Source organism: Procambarus clarkii, chromosome 75, assembly GCF_040958095.1.
Source record: "Procambarus clarkii isolate CNS0578487 chromosome 75, FALCON_Pclarkii_2.0, whole genome shotgun sequence".
NCBI lineage: Eukaryota > Metazoa > Arthropoda > Malacostraca > Decapoda > Cambaridae > Procambarus > Procambarus clarkii.
This window is the reverse complement of record NC_091224.1, coordinates 15631366-15650616: the sequence shown is the minus strand read 5'-3', so window position 1 is coordinate 15650616 and position 19251 is coordinate 15631366. Positions and strand designations below refer to the sequence as shown.

General features: G+C 48.0%; 1 protein-coding gene across 1 annotated transcript in view; it reads left to right on the top strand.

Annotated features, from left to right (window-relative positions):
• The window catches only part of LOC123771803 (sodium-coupled monocarboxylate transporter 2), a 211933-nt gene that overhangs the window by 8632 nt on the left and 184050 nt on the right, over positions 1-19251 (top strand). The window contains exons 2-4 of the mRNA XM_045764531.2: positions 81-222; positions 2607-2687; positions 2852-3013. Of these exons, the coding sequence (XP_045620487.2) occupies positions 81-222; positions 2607-2687; positions 2852-3013 (385 nt within the window). The remainder of the gene's footprint in view (positions 1-80; positions 223-2606; positions 2688-2851; positions 3014-19251) is intronic.

Genomic DNA, 19251 nt, shown 5'->3' with positions numbered 1-19251 from the left:
AGGAAGTTTTGAATAAAAGATGAGGAAAAAGTTCTCTGTTTGTGTGATATAACAGTAACAAATGTTCTCCCTTTTGATAGTTTCATGTCGGCCATCACGCTGCTGGGGACGCCGTCGGAGGTTTACCAGTTCGGGTTCATCTACTGGCTTATTATATTCTCCTACATGCTGGTCATGCCTGCTGCCGCCTACCTCTACTTCCCTGTCTTCTACAAGCTCCAGGTATACCTCACTTTCCTTATATAATGCTCTCACCCTAATTATCATTGTGATTGTAATAATTGAAAATATGACGGAAAATGCAACAGTTATGACGAGGGTAAATAAAGGTGGGCCACATAGTATATCATGCTTAAGACTTTAGAGCATTAACCTGTACATGAGGCGGGGGTTGAGGAGCAGTGAACCGATTATACCTCGCTCATATTCAACACACGTTCCATTGTGCTGACATAAATATTGCACTTGCGTGTGCCGCATTAGTGTGGTGGGTGTAGTGGGCTGGGTGGAGGGCAGGATGGTGATTGGGAGAGTACAGGAAATAACACAAAGTACAAGAGAGTGTTCAGTGATAGTGAAGATGGGTTCCGTGCTGCAGGAGGCTGCGCTGTTCAGGTAAGGCTTTAAGGCAACTTGTGGAGAAGGCAGGTGAGAAATATTGTGAGGTCATGGCTCTCAATGACTTGGAAAAACCATATGGCAAAGTTAATAATGAATGACACAAGAGAGTACTGTGTGTGTGTATGAGTTGGCTGAGTTCTGTTAAGTGTATAATGTTCATGTAAGTAGCAGCGTATATGTTTGTGTGAATGGTGTAATGTGTGACTAGGTTAGTGTTATTGTAGGTGTATTTCAGGGTTGTGTGGTGTACCTTATGTTGATCATTCTTACATGTCTGAGCTATGTGAGTGGCGACGGTAACAGTATTAGAGAAAGATGTAAACCTTGTGGATGATGGAAGTACTTGGAGTACGTATAATTTGTATTCAGATCATGCAATTCTTTAAGAAGAACATAAGAGATATTTATGTATACCGGCTTATTATTGTATAGCCATGTGTGAGAGGAAATTGCTTATGGTGAATGTTGACTAAAGAGTAAGGCTACGATGGTGAAGACAGATATGAAACTGTGTGTAATTGGAGTAAATAGAAAAGTGTAAGAAGGGCTTAATATTGGAGACTTGGAATGTGTGAGTGACAAAGTGTAGTTCATGCTAGCGAGGCTGAGATTGGAGAGAGTCAGGGAAGAATAGCGACAGTTCGAATAGACTTGGGCTCGAATAGTTCAATTCGAGCCCAAGCTAGAAAAATCAATAATTAGATCAGTAGATGTGGACAGACTGAGAGGCATGTTTTCTGTTGAAGGACTATATATATATAAGAGGGAACTGATGGCAATGAAAGATGTGAAATTAAAAAATAGACGAGTTGGATTGTGGTGAGTGAACTGAGATTGTTTGGTCACGTTATGGATGGAAGAAGACAGTGGAGTTTTATGGTAGAAGAGGGAGATGAATACCGTAAAGAATTGGGCAGACATAAGCAATGAGTGAGGAAATGTGTTGACCAGACCACACACTAGAAATTGAAGGGACGACGACGTTTCGGTCCGTCCTGGACCATTCTCAAGTCGATCGACTTGAGAATGGTCCAGGACGGACCGAAACGTCGTCGTCCCTTCAATTTCTAGTGTGTGGTCTGGTCAACATACTTCAGCCACGTTATTGTGACTCATCGCCTGCATGAGGAAATGTAATAGTGAGAGGACTACAATGGATGTGATAGGAAAAACGGCTAGGTGGCAACAATATGTGAAGCTGGAGTGTTATGGTTCTATATTGACAGCTCATCAGGAGCAGCGTGAGTCTGGTCTTACGAGACGTTGGGGGTGACGGTGTTGTGGTGAGAGTATGCGGTAATGTGGTGGTGATAGTTTCTCCGTAATACTCTGTGTACCATGGGGTGAGCGTAATACTCTGTGTACCATGGGGTGAGCGTAATACTCTGTGTACCATGGGGTGAGCGTAATACTCTGTGTACCATGGGGTGAGCGTAATACTCTGTGTACCATGGGGTGAGCGTAATACTCTGTGTACCATGGGGTGAGCGTAATACTCTGTGTACCATGGGGTGAGCGTAATACTCTGTGTACCATGGGGTGAGCGTAATACTCTGTGTACCATGGGGTGAGCGTAATACTCTGTGTACCATGGGGTGAGCGTAATACTCTGTGTACCATGGGGTGAGCGTAATACTCTGTGTACCATGGGGTGAGCGTAATACTCTGTGTACCATGGGGTGAGCGTAATACTCTGTGTACCATGGGGTGAGCGTAATACTCTGTGTACCATGGGGTCAATGTGCTAGCCTCATTTGACTTCCATATTAGAGTCCCCCTTTTTTACTTCTGGTTAAGATTCTCCACTCTATGATAAATATTTTACATATGTTTGTACACTAATGGTTCAGAAGGATTTATTTATCAGCTGAAGTGAATTTTTATTCTTATTCAATATATTTAAATTACGAACTTACTTTATACAAATTGTGGCCGACAATCCCCTGAACAAATTTGGCATATGTAATACTGACTTTCACCGGCAGGTAACCTCCGCCTACGAATACCTTGAGAAGCGGTTCCATAGATCAGTGCGGTGGCTGGGCTCCTTGGTGTTTATCATCCAGGTGTGTAGTGAGGGAGAGCGTGTGTTAGGAAGCTGTCATTGTAGTGTCAGAGTAAATTACTTGCCTTGATCAGAAGGTCCCATTGGTATAGCATTATCTCTGACAAATAATAACCAATTAAAACCAAGTAACTAACATACACTTGTTTTACCGCTCGGGCCCAGATGACGCTGTACATGGCCATTGTGGTCTACGCTCCAGCACTCGCCCTCGCTCAGGTCACAGGACTCGACGTTTACGTCTCCGTCAGCCTCATCTGCTTCGTCTGCATCTTCTATACCACTCTTGGCGGCATGAAGGCTGTCCTCTGGACCGACGCACTCCAGGTGAGCATCGTACACCTAGAGTGTACGAGATCTAAATGGCATCCTGGTCTCATTACTTGCAAATCGGTCTCTTGGCCTGCAGGTCTGACTCTTGACCTGCAGGTATGACTCTTGATCAGTAGGTGGGACTCGTGACCTGCAGGTGTGACAGGGAAACCTGTCCTCTTACAAATTACGTCTAAATTAAGCTGTTTGCCCGTTTGGCCGAAAATGGACGTAATTTAAAAATGAAAAGTAAATTTAATAAATTTGGGATTTTTGTTTTCCAAAACAGTAAGTTGAGGGTCCTCTGGTAGGTTAGGAGGGCAGGCAATTCTCTTAAAGTTTGAAAAGGTCATGAAAAACGCTATTTGAAAGTTTCCTCTCCTCACATTACCGAGTAAGCCGGAGGACTCAAACAGAAAACGGGACAGTACATCACTTCCGTGACCCGATTTCATTTGAAATTACGTGCATTTTTGGCCATAGCATGTATACGAGCGAAGAGCGACGTTATTTTTAAGAGGACGGGTTGCTTGGTCAGTAGGTTGGACTCTTGACCTGCATGTAGGTGTCGTGATTCTTATGTGAGTCTCCTGACCTTCAGGTGGGTCTCTTGAACTTCAGGTGATGATCTAAAGGTGGGTTTCATGAAATAAAGGTGAATCTATTGATGTGCTGGTGGGTCCTTTGATGTGCTGGTGGGTATCTCGATGTGCTGGTGGGTCTCTTGATGTGCTGGTGGATATCTTGAGGTGCTGGTGGGTCTCTTGATGTGCTGGTGGATCTCTTGATATGCTGGTGGGTCTCTTGTGGGCTGGTGGATCTCTAGATGTGCTGGTGGGTCTCTTGTGGGCTGGTGGATCTCTAGATGTGCTGGTGGGTCTCTTGTGGGCTGGTGGATCTCTAGAGGTGCTGGTGGGTCTCTTAATATGCTGGTGGGTCTCTTGATGTGCTGGCGAGTCTCTTGATGTGCTGCTGGGTCTCATGATGTGCTGGTGTGTCTCTTGATGTACTGGTGGGTCTCTTGATGTGCTGGCGAGTCTTTTGATGTGTTGGTGGGTCCCTCGATGTACTGGTGGGTCTCTTGATGCTAGTGGGTCTCTTGATGTCTCTAGTGGGTCTCTTAATATACTGGTGGGTCTCTTGATGTGCCGGTGGGTCTCTTGTTATGCTTGTGGGTCTCTGTAAGTTCTGGTGGGTCTCTGTAAGTTCTAGTGGGTCTCTTGATGTGCTGGTGGGTCTCTTGATGTGCAGGTGGGTCTCTTACTGGTGGGTCTCTTACTGGTGGGTCTCTTGTTGTGCTGATGACACTCTTGATGTGCTGGCGAGGGTCTCTTGATGTGCTGGAGGGTCTCGTGATGTGCTGGTGGATCTCATGGTGTGCTGGTGGGTCTCTTGATATGCAGGGGGGTCTCTTGATGTGCTGGTGGGTCTCTTAATATACTGGTGGGTCTCTTGATATGCTGGTGGGTCTTTTGATGTGTTGGTGGATCTCATGATGTGCTGGTGGTTCTCTTGATGTGCTGCTGGGTCTCTTGACGTGTTGTTGGGTCTCTTGGTGTGCTGGTGGGTCTCTTGATATGGTGGTTGTAAGTAAGTAATTATAAAAAAGAAAGCACCAAACCGGGATGGCTATGTAGCACCATCAAATGGGCGGAATAATCAGAGGGCGCTAAATATCACCAAGGATGCCAATACGAGAACAGAAACGTATAAGGCGAACGATATCAAAAGTATCCGATTCACCAAGAATTCTATCGAGGGACAAGTGACCGTGAGGGGCGGTTGGAAAGCAAGACACACGCCCGTCCTGGAAGTCAGGACATTCAACAAGGATGTGCACGACGGTAAGAGGGACAATGCAATTTGGACAACAAGGAGCTGAGCGGCGCTCCATTAAGTGACCGTGAGTTAAGCGAGTATGGTCAAGACGCAACCGCGCTAGAGCCGTTTCCCACCGCCGGTTACGGTGGTAGGAGGAAGGCCACGGGGACACACAATGCTTAAGAGTCCGCAGTTTGTTACCAACAACCCTGCCAACGGGCAAGGATAGAGGAATGAATAACCGGATAAAAGTCAGAAAAAGGAATACCTTTACGGGAAATGGGACAAGAGCGAATAGCCTCCCTAATGGCAGCATCTGCGTGCTCATTTAAAGAAACACCAACATGGCTTGGAACCCAGCAAAACTCCACGGATTTAAATTTACTAGAGATAAGAAACAGCCAATGTTGAATCTCGACGACAACAGGATGAACAGGATTAAAGAACCCGAGAGCCATGAGGGCACTACAAGAGTCAACGACAGTCACAAAGGAGGATTGACAACTAGAAAGCAGGAGACGGAGAGCATGGAGAATAGCATAAAGCTCCGGTGTGAAGATGCTAGTCTCCGAAGGAAGGCGACATATATAAGTGCGGTCAGGAAAAACAACGGAGTAGCCCACACCGTCCGCGGACTTAGACCCATCGGTGAAGATGGAAACGAAGTGGGAGTGTGAAGAAAAGTGCTCAAGAAAAGTGTTTCAGAACTGTAGGAGGAGTAAAAGCTTTAGTAATGCGAGTCAAGGACGTACAAGACTTCGGAAGGGGGACCCTCCACAGGGGCAAGAAAGGAACAATACGAGGAGAAATACGAGAAAGACGAATGGAAAGAGAGACCTGTAAGTGAGAAAGCAGGACAGAAAGAGGGAGGTGGTGAAGAGGAACAGGAACTACAGGAGGGGTAAAAGTCAAAGCACGACAGAGGCAATTGGAAGGATGTTGCAAGGATCACGCCAGATAGCGAAGACAGTAGCGATCACGGCGGTCCTGGAGAGATAGGAAACCAGTGTCAACATCAACCCGTTCTCGCAAATTCGTAAAGTCAATATTGACTTATTAACTACGTGCATAGGTGATATACTAAACATAATAGATACCCTTAAAAAGATTCATAGAAAACACCAACCTTACCTAACCTTGTTAGTATCTTAAGATAAGCATCTTATTGCTTCGTAATTACAATTATTACTTAACCTATACCTATTATAGGTTAGGTAATAATTGTAATTACGAAGCAATAAGATGCCTATCTTAACATACTAAGTAGGTTAGGTAAGGTCGGTGTTTTCTATGAATCTTTTTAAGGGTATCTATTATGTTAAGTATGTCACCTATGCACATATTTAATAAGTCAATATTGACTTATTAAATTTGCGAGAACGGGTTGCAACATACAAGCTGAGGGAGGGCGTCAAACGAAAGGCACCAGAGCTGAGGCGCAACCCAGTATGGTGCAAAGCATCAAGACGGCGAAGAGTAGAAGGAGAAGCAGATGACTAAGCAGGGCAACCATAATCGAGTTTAGACAGGACGAGTGAGAAATGTAGAGAGAGGGGCGTACACCTATCCGCCCCCCAAGAAGTATGGGACAAAACCCTAAGGAGGGAGAGGGCCTTAGAGCATTGAGCACGGAGGTAAAAAATATGGGCTGGCCAAGACAAACGAGTGTCAAAGATTAACCCCAGAAGCTTAGCGGAATCCACACAAGGGGATGTCCATAAAGAGACAAAGAGGGACGAAAAATGACTCGCTTCTGAGTAAAAGTCATAGCACATGTCTTAGATGCAGAGAACTTGAAGCCATGATCGGTGGCCCAAGACAACACGGCATCAATCGCAAGTTGAAGCCGCCATTGAAGGAGAGGCGAATCATCACCCCGACAGCAAAGGGTAAGATCGTCTACATAGAGTGCGGAGAAGACGCCAGAAGGAAGGGAGCAAAGAAGACCATTGAGAGCAACAAGAAAAAGAGTATTGCTCAGAACACTACCTTGGGCACACCCTCATATTGTCGAAAAGGGGCAGAGAGAGTGGTACCGAGCCTCACTCGAAAGGAATGACGAGAGAGGAAACTTTGGAGGAAGAGGGGGACATTCAAAGGCCAAAAGAATGAAGTTGGGACAGAATATGATACCGCCAGGTAGTGTCGTAACCCTTTTCCAGATGATAAAGGACGGCAACAACGGAGGTCTTCGCAGCAAAAGCAGTACGAATATAGACCTCCAAGTTCACCAGAACATATGTTGTACTGCAGCATTTGCGAAGACCAAATTGAGAAGGGGAAAGGAGATGATAGTGCTATAAGAACCACATCAGACGAACGTTAACCATACGTTCAAAGAGCTTGCAGACACAACTCGTGAGAGCAATAGGGCGTCTAAATAGGGAAGACCCGAGAGACCCTGGTTTCCAAACAGGGAGGACAACAGCGTTGAGCCAGTCCTCAGGGACTGACGACGACTCCCAGACCCAATTAATCATACTCAGTAAATACTGAGACGAGCACGGAGGGAGATGTCGAAGCATCTCATAATGAATGCCATCAGAGCCTGCTGCCGTAGAACAGCAGAGGGCCGGGGCAGAAGGGAGCTCAGAGATAGAGAAGCGATCGTTATAGGGAAGGCAGAGATAGGTGCAGAAATCCAAAGGACGAGATTCAAGAAGAGGCTTACGAAGAAGGAAGGAATGGGGGAGATGAGAACCAGAGCCAACAGATGAAAAGTGGGAACCCAATTCGGTCGCGACCTGCACTGGGTCCGCCACAAGAGTACCACTGAGGTGAAGGACCGGGGAGACATCGGGAACGAACTTACCTGCTATCTTGCGGATACGCTTCCAGATCAAAGGGAGAGGAGTGTCGGACGTGATGGTCGAGACATAAGACATCCAACATGCACGTTTAGCCATACGGATGGTCCTACGGGCCACCGCACTTTCCTTCCGAAACAAAAGAAAAGATTCAGGCGTCTGCCGGCTACGATGTCTCTTTTAGGCTGCACGCTTACAGCGAACAGCCTGAGCACAGTCCACATTCCACCAGGGAACGCACTTCCACGTTCCCCGAGAGGAAGAGCGAGGAATAGAGCGGAGGGCAGCGTCGAAGACGGTGTCATAAAAAAAGGAAGAGGGCGCGAGGATGAGGCAGAATGGAAAAGTCGGAGTTAGTAGCACGGACGGTAAAGAGGGGCCAGTCAGCCTCGGCAAACCGCCACCTAGGGAAGGAGAGGGGAGAGAAAAAGAGAAAAAGGAAACAAGGATGGGAAAATAGTCACTACCGTGGAGGTCATCAAGAACCTGCCACTCGAAATCTAAGTAAAGGGAAGACGAACAAAGAGAAAGATCAAAACAGGAAAGGGAGTGAGTCCGAGAGTCCAAATGAGTGGACTCACCAGAATTGAGAAGAGACGGGGAAGAAGAGAGGATGCACGGTTCTAGAAGGCGACCCCGGGTGTTTATCAGAACATCACCGCAAAGGGTATGTCGACAATTGAAATCACCTAGCAGGAGCACAGGCTCCGGCAAGGAGTCCAGTAGGTGTTTAAGATCAGGAAGAGAAAGCAGGACTCTCGGGGGGAGATAAATGGAAAAAACCGTGTAACATTTCCTCACAAAGATATGAGTAACAGAACAATGAAGAGGCGAAGGAAAATGTAAGGGGACAAAGGGAACATCAGAGCGAATCAAGACAGCAGAAGAGTTAGGAGCCATGTTGCTGGGGGGGGGGGGGGGGAGAGAAAGGAATAGCCACGAAAGCGACCAGGACGAGCACCAAACATCGGCTCCTGGAGACAGACACAAAGGAGCGAAAATCTTGAAAGCAGAAGTTGGAGTTCAAGGAAATTGGCGTAATAACCACAAATGTTCCATTGATGAATAGACATCGACAGGAAGAGAAAGGACAGCAACAGAGAACAAGGAAGAAACAAAGGTGAAAGAGGAACAGAGCACGTTAAAGAAGATCAGGGTTTGGATCAGGGTTAGGGGGCATGGGTAAACTGAGCAAAAACGGAGGGAAAGAAGCGGGAGAACAGACCAGAGATGGGCGGGCCGGGTTCGGAGGAGGAGGAGACAACCGCGAGGAGCAGTCAAGGACAGCAGCAGGAGGAGGAGGAGCAGAAAGAGGGGAACGCACCTCAGCAAGGGCAGCAACCGAGAGGGAAGCGGGGGCCAAAGAAACCTCCAAAGCAGGAACAGGGGAGGCGCAACCATCGAAAAGGGAGGGGAAGGAGCGAGAGAGTCAGAAGTAGGGGGCGAGGAAGAAAGCGAAGCATTCGTACCTGCCAGGAAGGAAGAAGGAGAGAAGCCAGGCTTACGCTTCTGACTCAAAGAGACAGGTGTCCCAGCAACAACGTACTGGGTAACTAATTCTAGCGTCTCAACAGGAGAAGCAGAACGAGAGCAGGCACGATGGCCGTTGGGTGAGTGATGGACATCAGCTCGCACCTACAGGCGGCATGGAGAGCCAATAGACTGGGGAGAAAGACAGGAAGGAGGAACGGAGGGAAACGAGGAAGAGGACACAGGAGACACGACAGACTGGGTCGAAAGAAGGGGAACTCCAGACAGAGAGCCATGAGGGGGGACCCTTCAGGACAGAAAGCAAAGGAACAGAGGTGGCGGCGGTGGGCGTGTCTGGGTCTAAGGCCCGGAAACGGTTGTGAGATGGAGGAAGGCGGGAAGGACGAGGAGAGGAAGGGCGCAACACGCGAGCATAAGAGACGTTAGCCTAAGGCGGGAGACGGCGAACTTGGCGCCTCGCTTCAGGAAAAGACAAACGTTCCCGGTGCTTCATGTTGAGGATGGCCGCTTCAAGCTTGTAATGCACACACGTGCGGGAGAAGGCAGGGTGGACCTCACCGCAATTAAGGCAGCGAGCCTGGGGAGAAGTGCACTCCGACTTAGAGTGATCGTCGTCCCCGCACACAGGACAGAGAGAGACAGTACTGGAGCAGCGGAGGGCTCCATGCCCAAACCTCCAGCACTTATTACAGAGCCGAGGAGAGAGAATGTACTCCTGGACAGAGAACCTGGCACTAGCAAGAATGACAGTGAGCAGAAGGGTCCTACCATCAAAGGTAATCTTCACAACCCGAAGGGGCTGACGGCGACGACCACGAGGGGGACGAGTAAACGTGTCTACCAGAAGGACAGAATGGCTCAGGGCTTCAAGGATATGCCGACTATCATCGTGGCAATCTTGCAGATTCCGAACACCGGTTGCAGCATCGGGCGGGAGGAGAATAGTGCCAAAAATGGCATTCAATCGAGCGTTCTTGGAGACCAGAATAGGGGTCTCGCCAAGGCAGGATAAGGCAACCAAGCAGGAGGCTGCATCCTGAGAAGGAGCAGCAACGACATGTATACAGAGACGGGTGGGGTTGAAGGTTACAAAGGCATCTACGGAATCAACTAGATGCCTATGGAGGGAGAAATCGTCAGGAGGCATAGAATCAAGAGGGAGGACATAAAAGTATTTGCCCACGAATCAGGACCAAACAAGGCATGATACGCATCAGTACGGGGAGGAAACGAGCGAGTGCAGCCGTGGCACGGATGGTGTTGAGAACCCCTAGAGAGAGAGGGTTTAAAAGGCACAGTAGGCACAGGCACATCAATAGACCTAGTGGGTCTATTTATGTGCTGGAGGGTCTCTTGATGTGTTGTTGGGTCTCTTGGTGTGCTATTGGTCTCTTGATATGCTGGTAGGTCTCTTAATATTTTGGTGGGTCTTTTGATGTGCTGGTGGGTCTCTTGATGTGCTGGTGGGCCTGTTGATGTGCTGGTTGGTCTCTTAATGTGCTGGTAGGTCTTTTGATGTGCTGGTGGGTCTGATGAAGTGCTGGTGGGTCTTTTGTTATGCTGGTGGGTCTTTTGTTATGCTGGTGGGTCTCTTGATGTGCTGTTGGGTCTCTTGGTGTGCTGGTGGGCCTCTTTATATGCTAGTAGGTGTTGTAATATGCTGGTGGGTCCCTTGATGTGCTGGTGGGTCTCTTGATGTGCTGGTGGGTCTCTTGATGTATTTGTGGGTCTCTTAGTGTGCTGATGGGTCTCTTGATGTGCTGGAGGGTCTCTTGATATGCTGGTGGGTCTCTTGATGTATTTGTGGGTCTCTTAGTGTGCTGATGGGTCTCTTGATGTGCTGGAGGGTCTCTTGATATGCTGGTGGGTCTCGTGATATGCTGGTGGGTCTGGAGAAGTGCTGGTTGGTCTTTTGTTATGCTGGTGGGTCTCTTGATGTGCTGTTAGGTCTCTTGGTGTGCTGGTGGGCCTCTTTATATGCTGGTAGGTGTTGTAATATACTTGTGGGTCTCTTGATGTGCTGGTGGGCCTCTTTATATGCTGGTAGGTGTTGTAATATACTTGTGGGTCTCTTGATGTGCTGGTGGGTCTCTTGATGTGCTGGAGGGTCTCTTGATATGCTAGTGGCTCTCTTGGTGTGCTGGAAAATCTCTTGATGTTTTGGTGGGTGTCTTGATATGCTGGTGGTCTCTTGATGTGCTGGTCGATGTCTTGAAGTGCTGGAAAGTCTCTTAATGTTCAGGTGTGTCTCTTGATGTGCTGATTGGTCTCGTGGTAGGCTAATGGCTCTGGTAAAGTGTTGGTGTTGTTTTTCATATGCTGGTAGGTCTCTTGATGCGCTGGTAGGCCTCTTGATGTGGTGGTATTCACTTAGCTTTATTCACCTAGTTGTGTTTGCAGGGGTTGAGCTTTGCTCTTTCGGACAGCCTCTCAACTGTCAATCAACTGTTTACTAACTACTACTTTTTTTCCCCACACCACACACACACACACACACACACACACACACACACCAGGAAGCAGCCCGTGACAACTGACTAACTCCCAGGTACCTATTTACAGCTAGGCATCAGGGGCATTCAGGGTGAAAGAAAATTTGCCCATTTGTTTCTGCCTCGTGCGGGAATCGAACCCGCGCCACAGAATTACGAGTCCTGAGCGTTATCCACCAGGCTACGAGGCCCTCCTAAGAACACATCAATAGACCTGGTGGGTCTATTGATGTGCTCGTGGGTATCTTGATGTGTTGTTGGGTCTCTTGGTGAGCTATTGGTCTCTTGATATGCAGGTAGGTCTCTTAATATTCTGGGTGGTCTTTTGGTGTGCTGGTGGATCTCTTGATGTGCTGGTGGGTCTCTTGATGTGCTGGTGGGTCTCTTGATGTGCCTCTTGATGTGCTGGTAGGTCTCTTGACGTTCTAGTGGGTCTCTTGATGTTCTAGTGGGTCTCTTGATGTACTGGTGGGTCTCATGATATGCTGGTGGGTCTGGTGAAGTGCTGGTGGGTCTCTTGTTATGCTAGTGGGTCTCTTGTTATGCTAGTGGGTCTCTTGATGTGCTGTTGGGTCTCATGGTGTGCTGGTGGGCCTCTTTATATGCTGGTAGGTGTCGTAATATACTGGTGGGTCTCTTGATGTGTCGGTGGGTCTCTTGATGTGCTGGTGGGTCTCTTGATCTATTTGTGGGTCTCTTAGTGTGCTGGTGGGTCTCTTGATGTGCTGGAGGGTCTCTTGATATGCTGGTGGGTCTCTTGATGTGCTGTGGGTCTCGTGAAGTGCTGGTGGTTATTTTGATGTGCTGGTATGTCTTTTGATGTGCTGGTGGGTCTCTTGGAGTTCTGGTGGGTCTCTTGGTGTTCTGGTGGGTCTCTTTATGTGCTGGTTGATCTCTTGATGTGCTGGTAAGTCTCTTAATGTTCAGGTGTGTCTCTTGATGTGCTGGTTGGTCTTGTGGTAGGCTGATGGCTCTGGTGAAGTGTTGGTGGGTCTCTTTATGTTCTGGTTGGTCTCTTGATGTGCTGGTGGGTCTCTTGATATGCTGGTGGGTCTCTTGATGTGCTGGTAGGTCTCTTGATGCGCTGGTAGGCCTCTTGATGTGCTGGTATTCACCTAGTTGTGTTTGCGGGGGTTGAGCTTTGCTCTTTCGGCCCGCCTCTCAACTGTCAATCAACTGTTTACTAAGTACTACCTTTTTTTCCACACCACACACACACTCACACAGACACACCAGGAAGCAGCCCGTGACAACTGACTAACTCCCAGGTACCTATTTACAGCTAGCTATCAGGGGCATTCAGGGTGAAAGAAACTTTGCCCATTTGTTTCTGCCTCGTGCGGGAATGGAACCCGCGCCACAGAATTACGAGTCCTGAGCGCTATCCACCAGGCTACGAGGCCCTCCTAAGACCACATCAATAGACCTGGTAGGTCTATTGATGTGCTCCGTGGGTATCTTGATGTGTTGTTGGGTCTCTTGGTGTGCTATTGGTCTCCTTTATATGCTGGTAGGTCTCTTTATATTCTGGTGAGTCTTTTGATGTGCTGGGTACTCACCTAGTTGTGTTTGCGGGTTTGAGCTCTGGCTCTTTGTCCCGCCTCTCAACCGTCAATCAACAGGGGAACCGTCAATTAACAGGTGGGTCTCTTGATGTGCTGGTTGGTCTCTTAGCGTGCTGGTAGGTCTCTTGATGTGCTAGTGGATCTTTTGATACCCTCGTTGGTCTCTTGATAAGCTGGTGTTCCTCTTGATGTGCTGGTGGATCTCTTGATGTGCTGGTGGGTGGTTTTATGTGCTGGTGTGTCTCTTGATGTTCTGGTTGGTCTCTTGGTGTGCTGGTGGGTCTCTTGATGTGCTGGTTGGGTCTCTTGATGTGCTGGTGGGTCTCTTGATGTGCTGGTGGGTCTCTTGATGTGGCTGGTAGGTCTCTTTATGTTCTGTTGGGTCTCTTTATGTGCTGGTGGGTCTCTTGATGTCCTGGTGGGTTCTCGTGGCAGGCTGATGGCCACTGGTGAAGTACTGGTGGGTCTCTTGATATGCTGGTGGGTCTTTTGATATGCTGGTGGGTCTCTTGATATGCTGGCGGGTCTCTTGATGTCCCGTTGAGTGTCTGGGTGTGCTAGTGGTACTCTTGATATGATGTGCTGGTGGGTCTCTAAATATATTGGGTCTCTTGATGTGCTGGCAGGTCGTTTGATATGCTGGTGTGTCTCTTGATGTGCTGGTGGGCTCTTTGTGTGCTGGTGGGTCTCTTTGTGTGCTGGTGGGTCTCTTCATGTGCTGGTGGGTCTCTCATTGCTGGTGGTCTCTTGATGTGCTGGTGAATCTCTTGATGTGCTGGTAGGTCTCTTGATGTTCTGGCTGGGTCTCTGATGTGCTGGTGGGTTCCTAATGTGCTAGTTTCGTCTTTTTAGTTGCTGGTTGGGTCTCTTGATGTTCTGTTGGGTCTCTTGATATGCTGGTGGTCTCTTGATGTGCTGGTGAATCTCTTGATATGCTTGGTGGTCTCTTGATGTGCTGGTGAATCTCTTGATATGCTGGTAGGTCTCTAAATGTGCTGGTGAGTGTCTTTATGTGCTGGTGTAATTCGCGACGTGCTGGTGGGTCTCTTGATGTGCTGGTGTATCTTTTGATGCGCTGGTAGGCCTCTTGATGTGCTGGTATTCACCTAGTTATGTTTGCGGGGGTTGAGCTGTGCTCTTTCGGCCCACCTCTCAACTGTCAATCAACTGTTTACTAACTACTACCTTTTTTTCCCACACCACACACACACACACACACAACACACACACTCACACAGACACACCAGGAAGCAGCCCGTGACAACTGACTATCTCCTAGGTACCTATTTACAGCTAGGTATCAGGGGCATTCAGGGGGAAAGAAACTTTGCCCATTTGTTTCTGCCTCGTGCGGGAATCGATCCCGTGCCACAGAATTACGAGTCCTGAGCGCTATCCACCAGGTTACGAGGCCCTCCTAAGACCACATCAATAGACCTGGTGGGTCTATTGATGTGCTGGTGGGTCTCTTGATGTGTTGTTGGGTCTCTTGGTGTGCTATTGGTCTCTTGATATGCAGGTAGGTCTCTTAATATTTTGGGTGGTCTTTTGATGTGCTGGTGTGTCTCTTGATGTGCTGGTGGGCCTCTTGATATGCTGGTTGGTCTCTTAGTGTGCTGGTAGGTCTCTTGATGTGCTGGTGGGTCTCTTGATTCCCTCGTTGGTCTCTTGGTAAGCTGGCGTGTCTCTTGCTGTGCTGGTGGGTCTCTTGATGTGCTGGCGAGTGGTTTTATGTGCTGGTGTGTCTCTTGATGTGCTGGTGGGTCTCTTGGTGTGCTGGTGGTTTCTTTATGTGCTGGTGGATATCTTGATGTGCTGGTAGGTCTCTTTATGTTCTGCTGGGTCTCTTGATGTGCTGGTGGGTGTCTTGATGTGCTGGTGGGTGTCTTGATGTTCTGGTGGATCTCTTGACTTGCTGCTGAGTCGCTTGATGTGCTGATGGGTGTCTTGATGTGCTGGTGTAACTCGTGATGTGCTGGTGGGTGTCCTGATGTGCTGGCGTATCTCTAGATGTGCTGGTGGGTCTCTAGATGTGATGGTGGGGTCTCTTGATATGCTGGTTCGTCTCTTGGTGTTCTGGTTGGTCTCTTGGTGTGATGGTGGGTCTCTGAATATGCTCGTGGGTCTCTTGATATGATTGTTGGTCTTTTCATGTGCTGGTGTGTCCCTTGGTGTGCTGGTGGATCTCTTGATATGCTGGTAGGTCTTTTGATGAGCTGGTACTCACCTAGTTGTACTCACCTAGTTGTGCTTGCAGGGGCTGAGCTCTGGCTCTTTGGTCCCGCCTCTCAACTGTCAATCAACAGGTGTACAGGTTCTAGAGCCTATTGGGCTCTATCATATCTACACTTGAAACTGTGTATGGAGTCAGCCTCCACCACATCACTTCCTAATGCATTCCATTTGTCAACCACTCTGACACTAAAAAAGTTCTTTCTAATATCTCTGTGGCTCATTTGGGCACTCAGTTTCCACCTGTGTCCCCTAGTGCGTGTGCCCCTTGTGTTAAACAGCCTGTCTTTATCAACCCTGTCAATTCCCTTGAGGATCTTGAATGTGGTGATCATGTCCCCCCTAACTCTTCTGTCTTCCAACGAAGTGAGGTTTAATTCCCGTAGTCTCTCCTCGTAGCTCATACCTCTCAGCTCGGGTACTAGTCTGGTGGCAAACCTTTGAACCTTTTCCATTTTAGTCTTATGCTTGACTAGATATGGACTCCATGCTGGTGAGGCATACTCCAGGATTGGTCTGACATATGTGGTATATAATGTTCTGAAAGATTCCTTACACAAGTTTCTAAAGGCCGTTCTTATGTTAGCCAACCTGGCATATGCTGCTGCTTGGTTATCCTCTTGATATGAGCATCAGGGGACAGGTCTGGCGTGATATCAACCCCCAGGTCTTTCTCTCTCGCGGACTCTTGAAGTATTTCGTCTCCCAAATGATACCTAGTATCTGGTCTCCTGCTCCCTACACTTATTTTCATTACTTTACATTTGATTGGGTTAAACTCTAACAACCATTTGTTCTACCATTCCTGCAGCATGACCAGGTCTTTATGAAGTCTCAAGCTGTCCTCCTCTGTCTTAATCCTTCTCATAATTTTGGCGTCGTCAGCAAACATTGAGAGGAACGAGTCTATACCCTCTGGGAGATCATTTACGTATATCAGAAACAGGATAGGTCCAAGTACAGAGCCCTGTGGGACTCCACTGGTGACTTCACGCCAGTCTGAGGTCTCACCCCTCACTGTAACTCTCTGCTTCCTATTGTTTAGGTACTCCCTTTTCCACTGGAGCGCCCTACCAGTTACTCCTGCCTGTTTCTCTAGCTTATGCATCAACCTTTTATGGGGTACTGTGTCAAAGGCTTTCCGACAGTCCAAAAAAATGCAGTCCGCCCACCCTTCTCTTTCTTGTTTAATCTTTGTCACCTGATCGTAGAATTCTATCAATCCTGTAAGGCAAGATTTACCCTCCCTGAACCCATGTTGATGGGTTGTCACGAAGTCTCTTCTCTCCAGATGTGTTACTAGGTTTTTTCTCACAATCTTCTCCATCACCTTGCATGGTATACAAGTTAAGGACACTGGCCTGTAGTTCAGTGCCTCTTGTCTGTCACCCTTTTTGTATATTGGTACTACATTAGCAGTCTTCCATATTTCTGGTAGGTCCCCCGTTTCCAGTGACCTACTATACACTATGGAGAGTGGTAGGCAAAGTGCTCCTGCACACTCTTTCAAGACCCATGGCGAGATTCCATCCGGTCCAACAGCTTTTCTCACATCCAGCTCCAATAGGTGCTTCTTGACCTCATCTCTTGTAATTTCGAACCTATCCAAGGTCACCTGGTTTGGTGCCACCTCTTCTAGCGCCGCGACATCTCCCTGTACTATTGTAAAGACCTCCTGGAACCTTTTGTTGAGTTCTTCACACACCTCTTTGTCATTCTCTGTGTACCTGTCCTCGCCCACCCTAAGTTTCATCACCTGTTCCTTCACTGTTGTCTTATTCCTGATGTGACTGTGTAGTAGCTTGGGTTCGGTCTTGGCTTTATTAGCTATATCATTTTCATACCTTTTCTCAGCTGCTCTTCTCACACTGACATACTCGTTCCTGGTTCTCTGGTATCTCTCTCTACTTTCTGGTGTTCTGTTATTACGGAAGTTCCTCCATGCCCTTTTGTTCAGCTCCTTTGCTTTCATACATTCCTTATTAAACCACGGATTCTTCCTTTGCTTCTCTGTTTTTTCCTGTCGGGCTGGGACAAACCTGCTTACAGCCTCCTGATATTTTTGGGTGACATAGTCCATCATGTCTTGTACGGACTTGGTTCCGAGTTCTGTGTCCCAATGTATATCGCATAGGAATTTATTCATTTCCTCATAGTTTCCCTTTCGGTACGCCAGCCCTTTGGTTCCCAGTTCTTTTTTGGGGGTGATAATTCCCAGCTCAACCAGGTACTCAAAGCTCAATACACTATGATCACTCATTCCCAAGGGGGCTTCCAACTTAACTTCCCTTATATCCGACTCATTTAGGGTAAATATCAGATCAAGCAAGGCTGGTTCATCCCCTCCTCTCATTCTTGTCGAGCCCTTGACGTGTTGACTTAGAAAGTTTCTTGTTGCCACATCCAGCACCTTAGCTCTCCATGTGTCTGGGCCTCCATGGGGGTCTCTGTTCCCCCAATCTATCTTCCCATGGTTGAAGTCTCCCATGATTAGAAGTCTGGATCCGTTCCTGCTAGCCACAGAAGCTGCTCTCTCTATTATATTGATGGTGGCCAAGTTGTTTCTATCATATTCCTGTCTGGGTCTTCTGTCATTTGGTGGGGGGTTATATATGACTACTATTATAATTTTCTGTCCTCCAGTCGCTATGGTGCCTGAAATGTAGTCACTGAAACCTTCACAGTTCTGAATTACCATCTCTTCGAAACTCCAACCTTCTCTTAGTAGCAGAGCTACACCACCTCCTCCTCTCCCTTCTCTCTCTTTCCTCACTACATAGTAGCCCTGTGGAAACACTGCGTTTGTTATGATTTTCGTTAACTTTGTTTCTGTGAGTGCTATTATGTCTGGGTTTTCTTCTAGTGCCCATTCTCCAAGTTCACTTGTTTTATTTGAAATCCCATCTATGTTAGTGTACATCGCCTTGAAGCTCACTTTCTTCTATTCATTTTTATGTTCCTTTCTTGGCAAGCATTCTGCTGGTGTGGGAAGCTGTTCCGTGGGTGAGAGGATCTGTGAGGTGGTTTGCAGGGTCTCAGAGGATTTTGGGGTGGGGGTGGGGGTTTAAGGGAAGGGGGGACAGGTAGGGTGTGGGTTAAGGAGGTAGGGGGGACATGGAGGATACGCAGTGAGGGGGAAGGAGGGATAGGGAGGGTATGGGATGAAGGGGGAGGGGGACAGGGGGAAAAAGGTGGGAGGGGGGACATGATGGGAATGGGGAAGGGGTGAAGCGAAGCGAAAGCGTCCATAGAGCTGGCAAGCAGGGGATGGAAGAACGGGGCGAGGTTGCAGAAATCTTGAGCAAGGATCTGGAGATGAGGTGAAGAGGGGAGATGAAAGATCGGTGGCCCAACCACCGCGGATTAGAACTTGAGTAGATGGAAGTAGAATTGAGTAGGGCGTCATTTGCAGTCCACAGAGGCCAGGAACGCAAGCAGCTGGCAGTTGATGGTAATTGAAGGTTGATTACTTCATTGGTTTACTTCTTTCTTGATGGTGGGAGCAAGCTCTGATCTTTGGTCTTTGTTTTCGGCTTGTCTTTCTTGGCGGTCCGACTTCGTGTTGACATTGCTGTGGGATCAATAGCGTCATAAAGAAAATCGGCAGATGAATAGTTGTATTTCTGTGAAGGTGGAGATGTCGTTCCCACAGAGACATCCTCATCTGATGAGTCAGATGAGTACATACCAGGAGATGTGGGTCTTGTAAGTAATGTTCCTGATGGTTTAGAAGCAGCAGTAGGACTTACTGCAGATGTAGAAGGTTCAGTGGATGTATGTACTGTGGGTGGAGATGTAACAGGAGATGGTGGATGAGAAGTCGTCGGCTTCTGGGTTGCTACCAT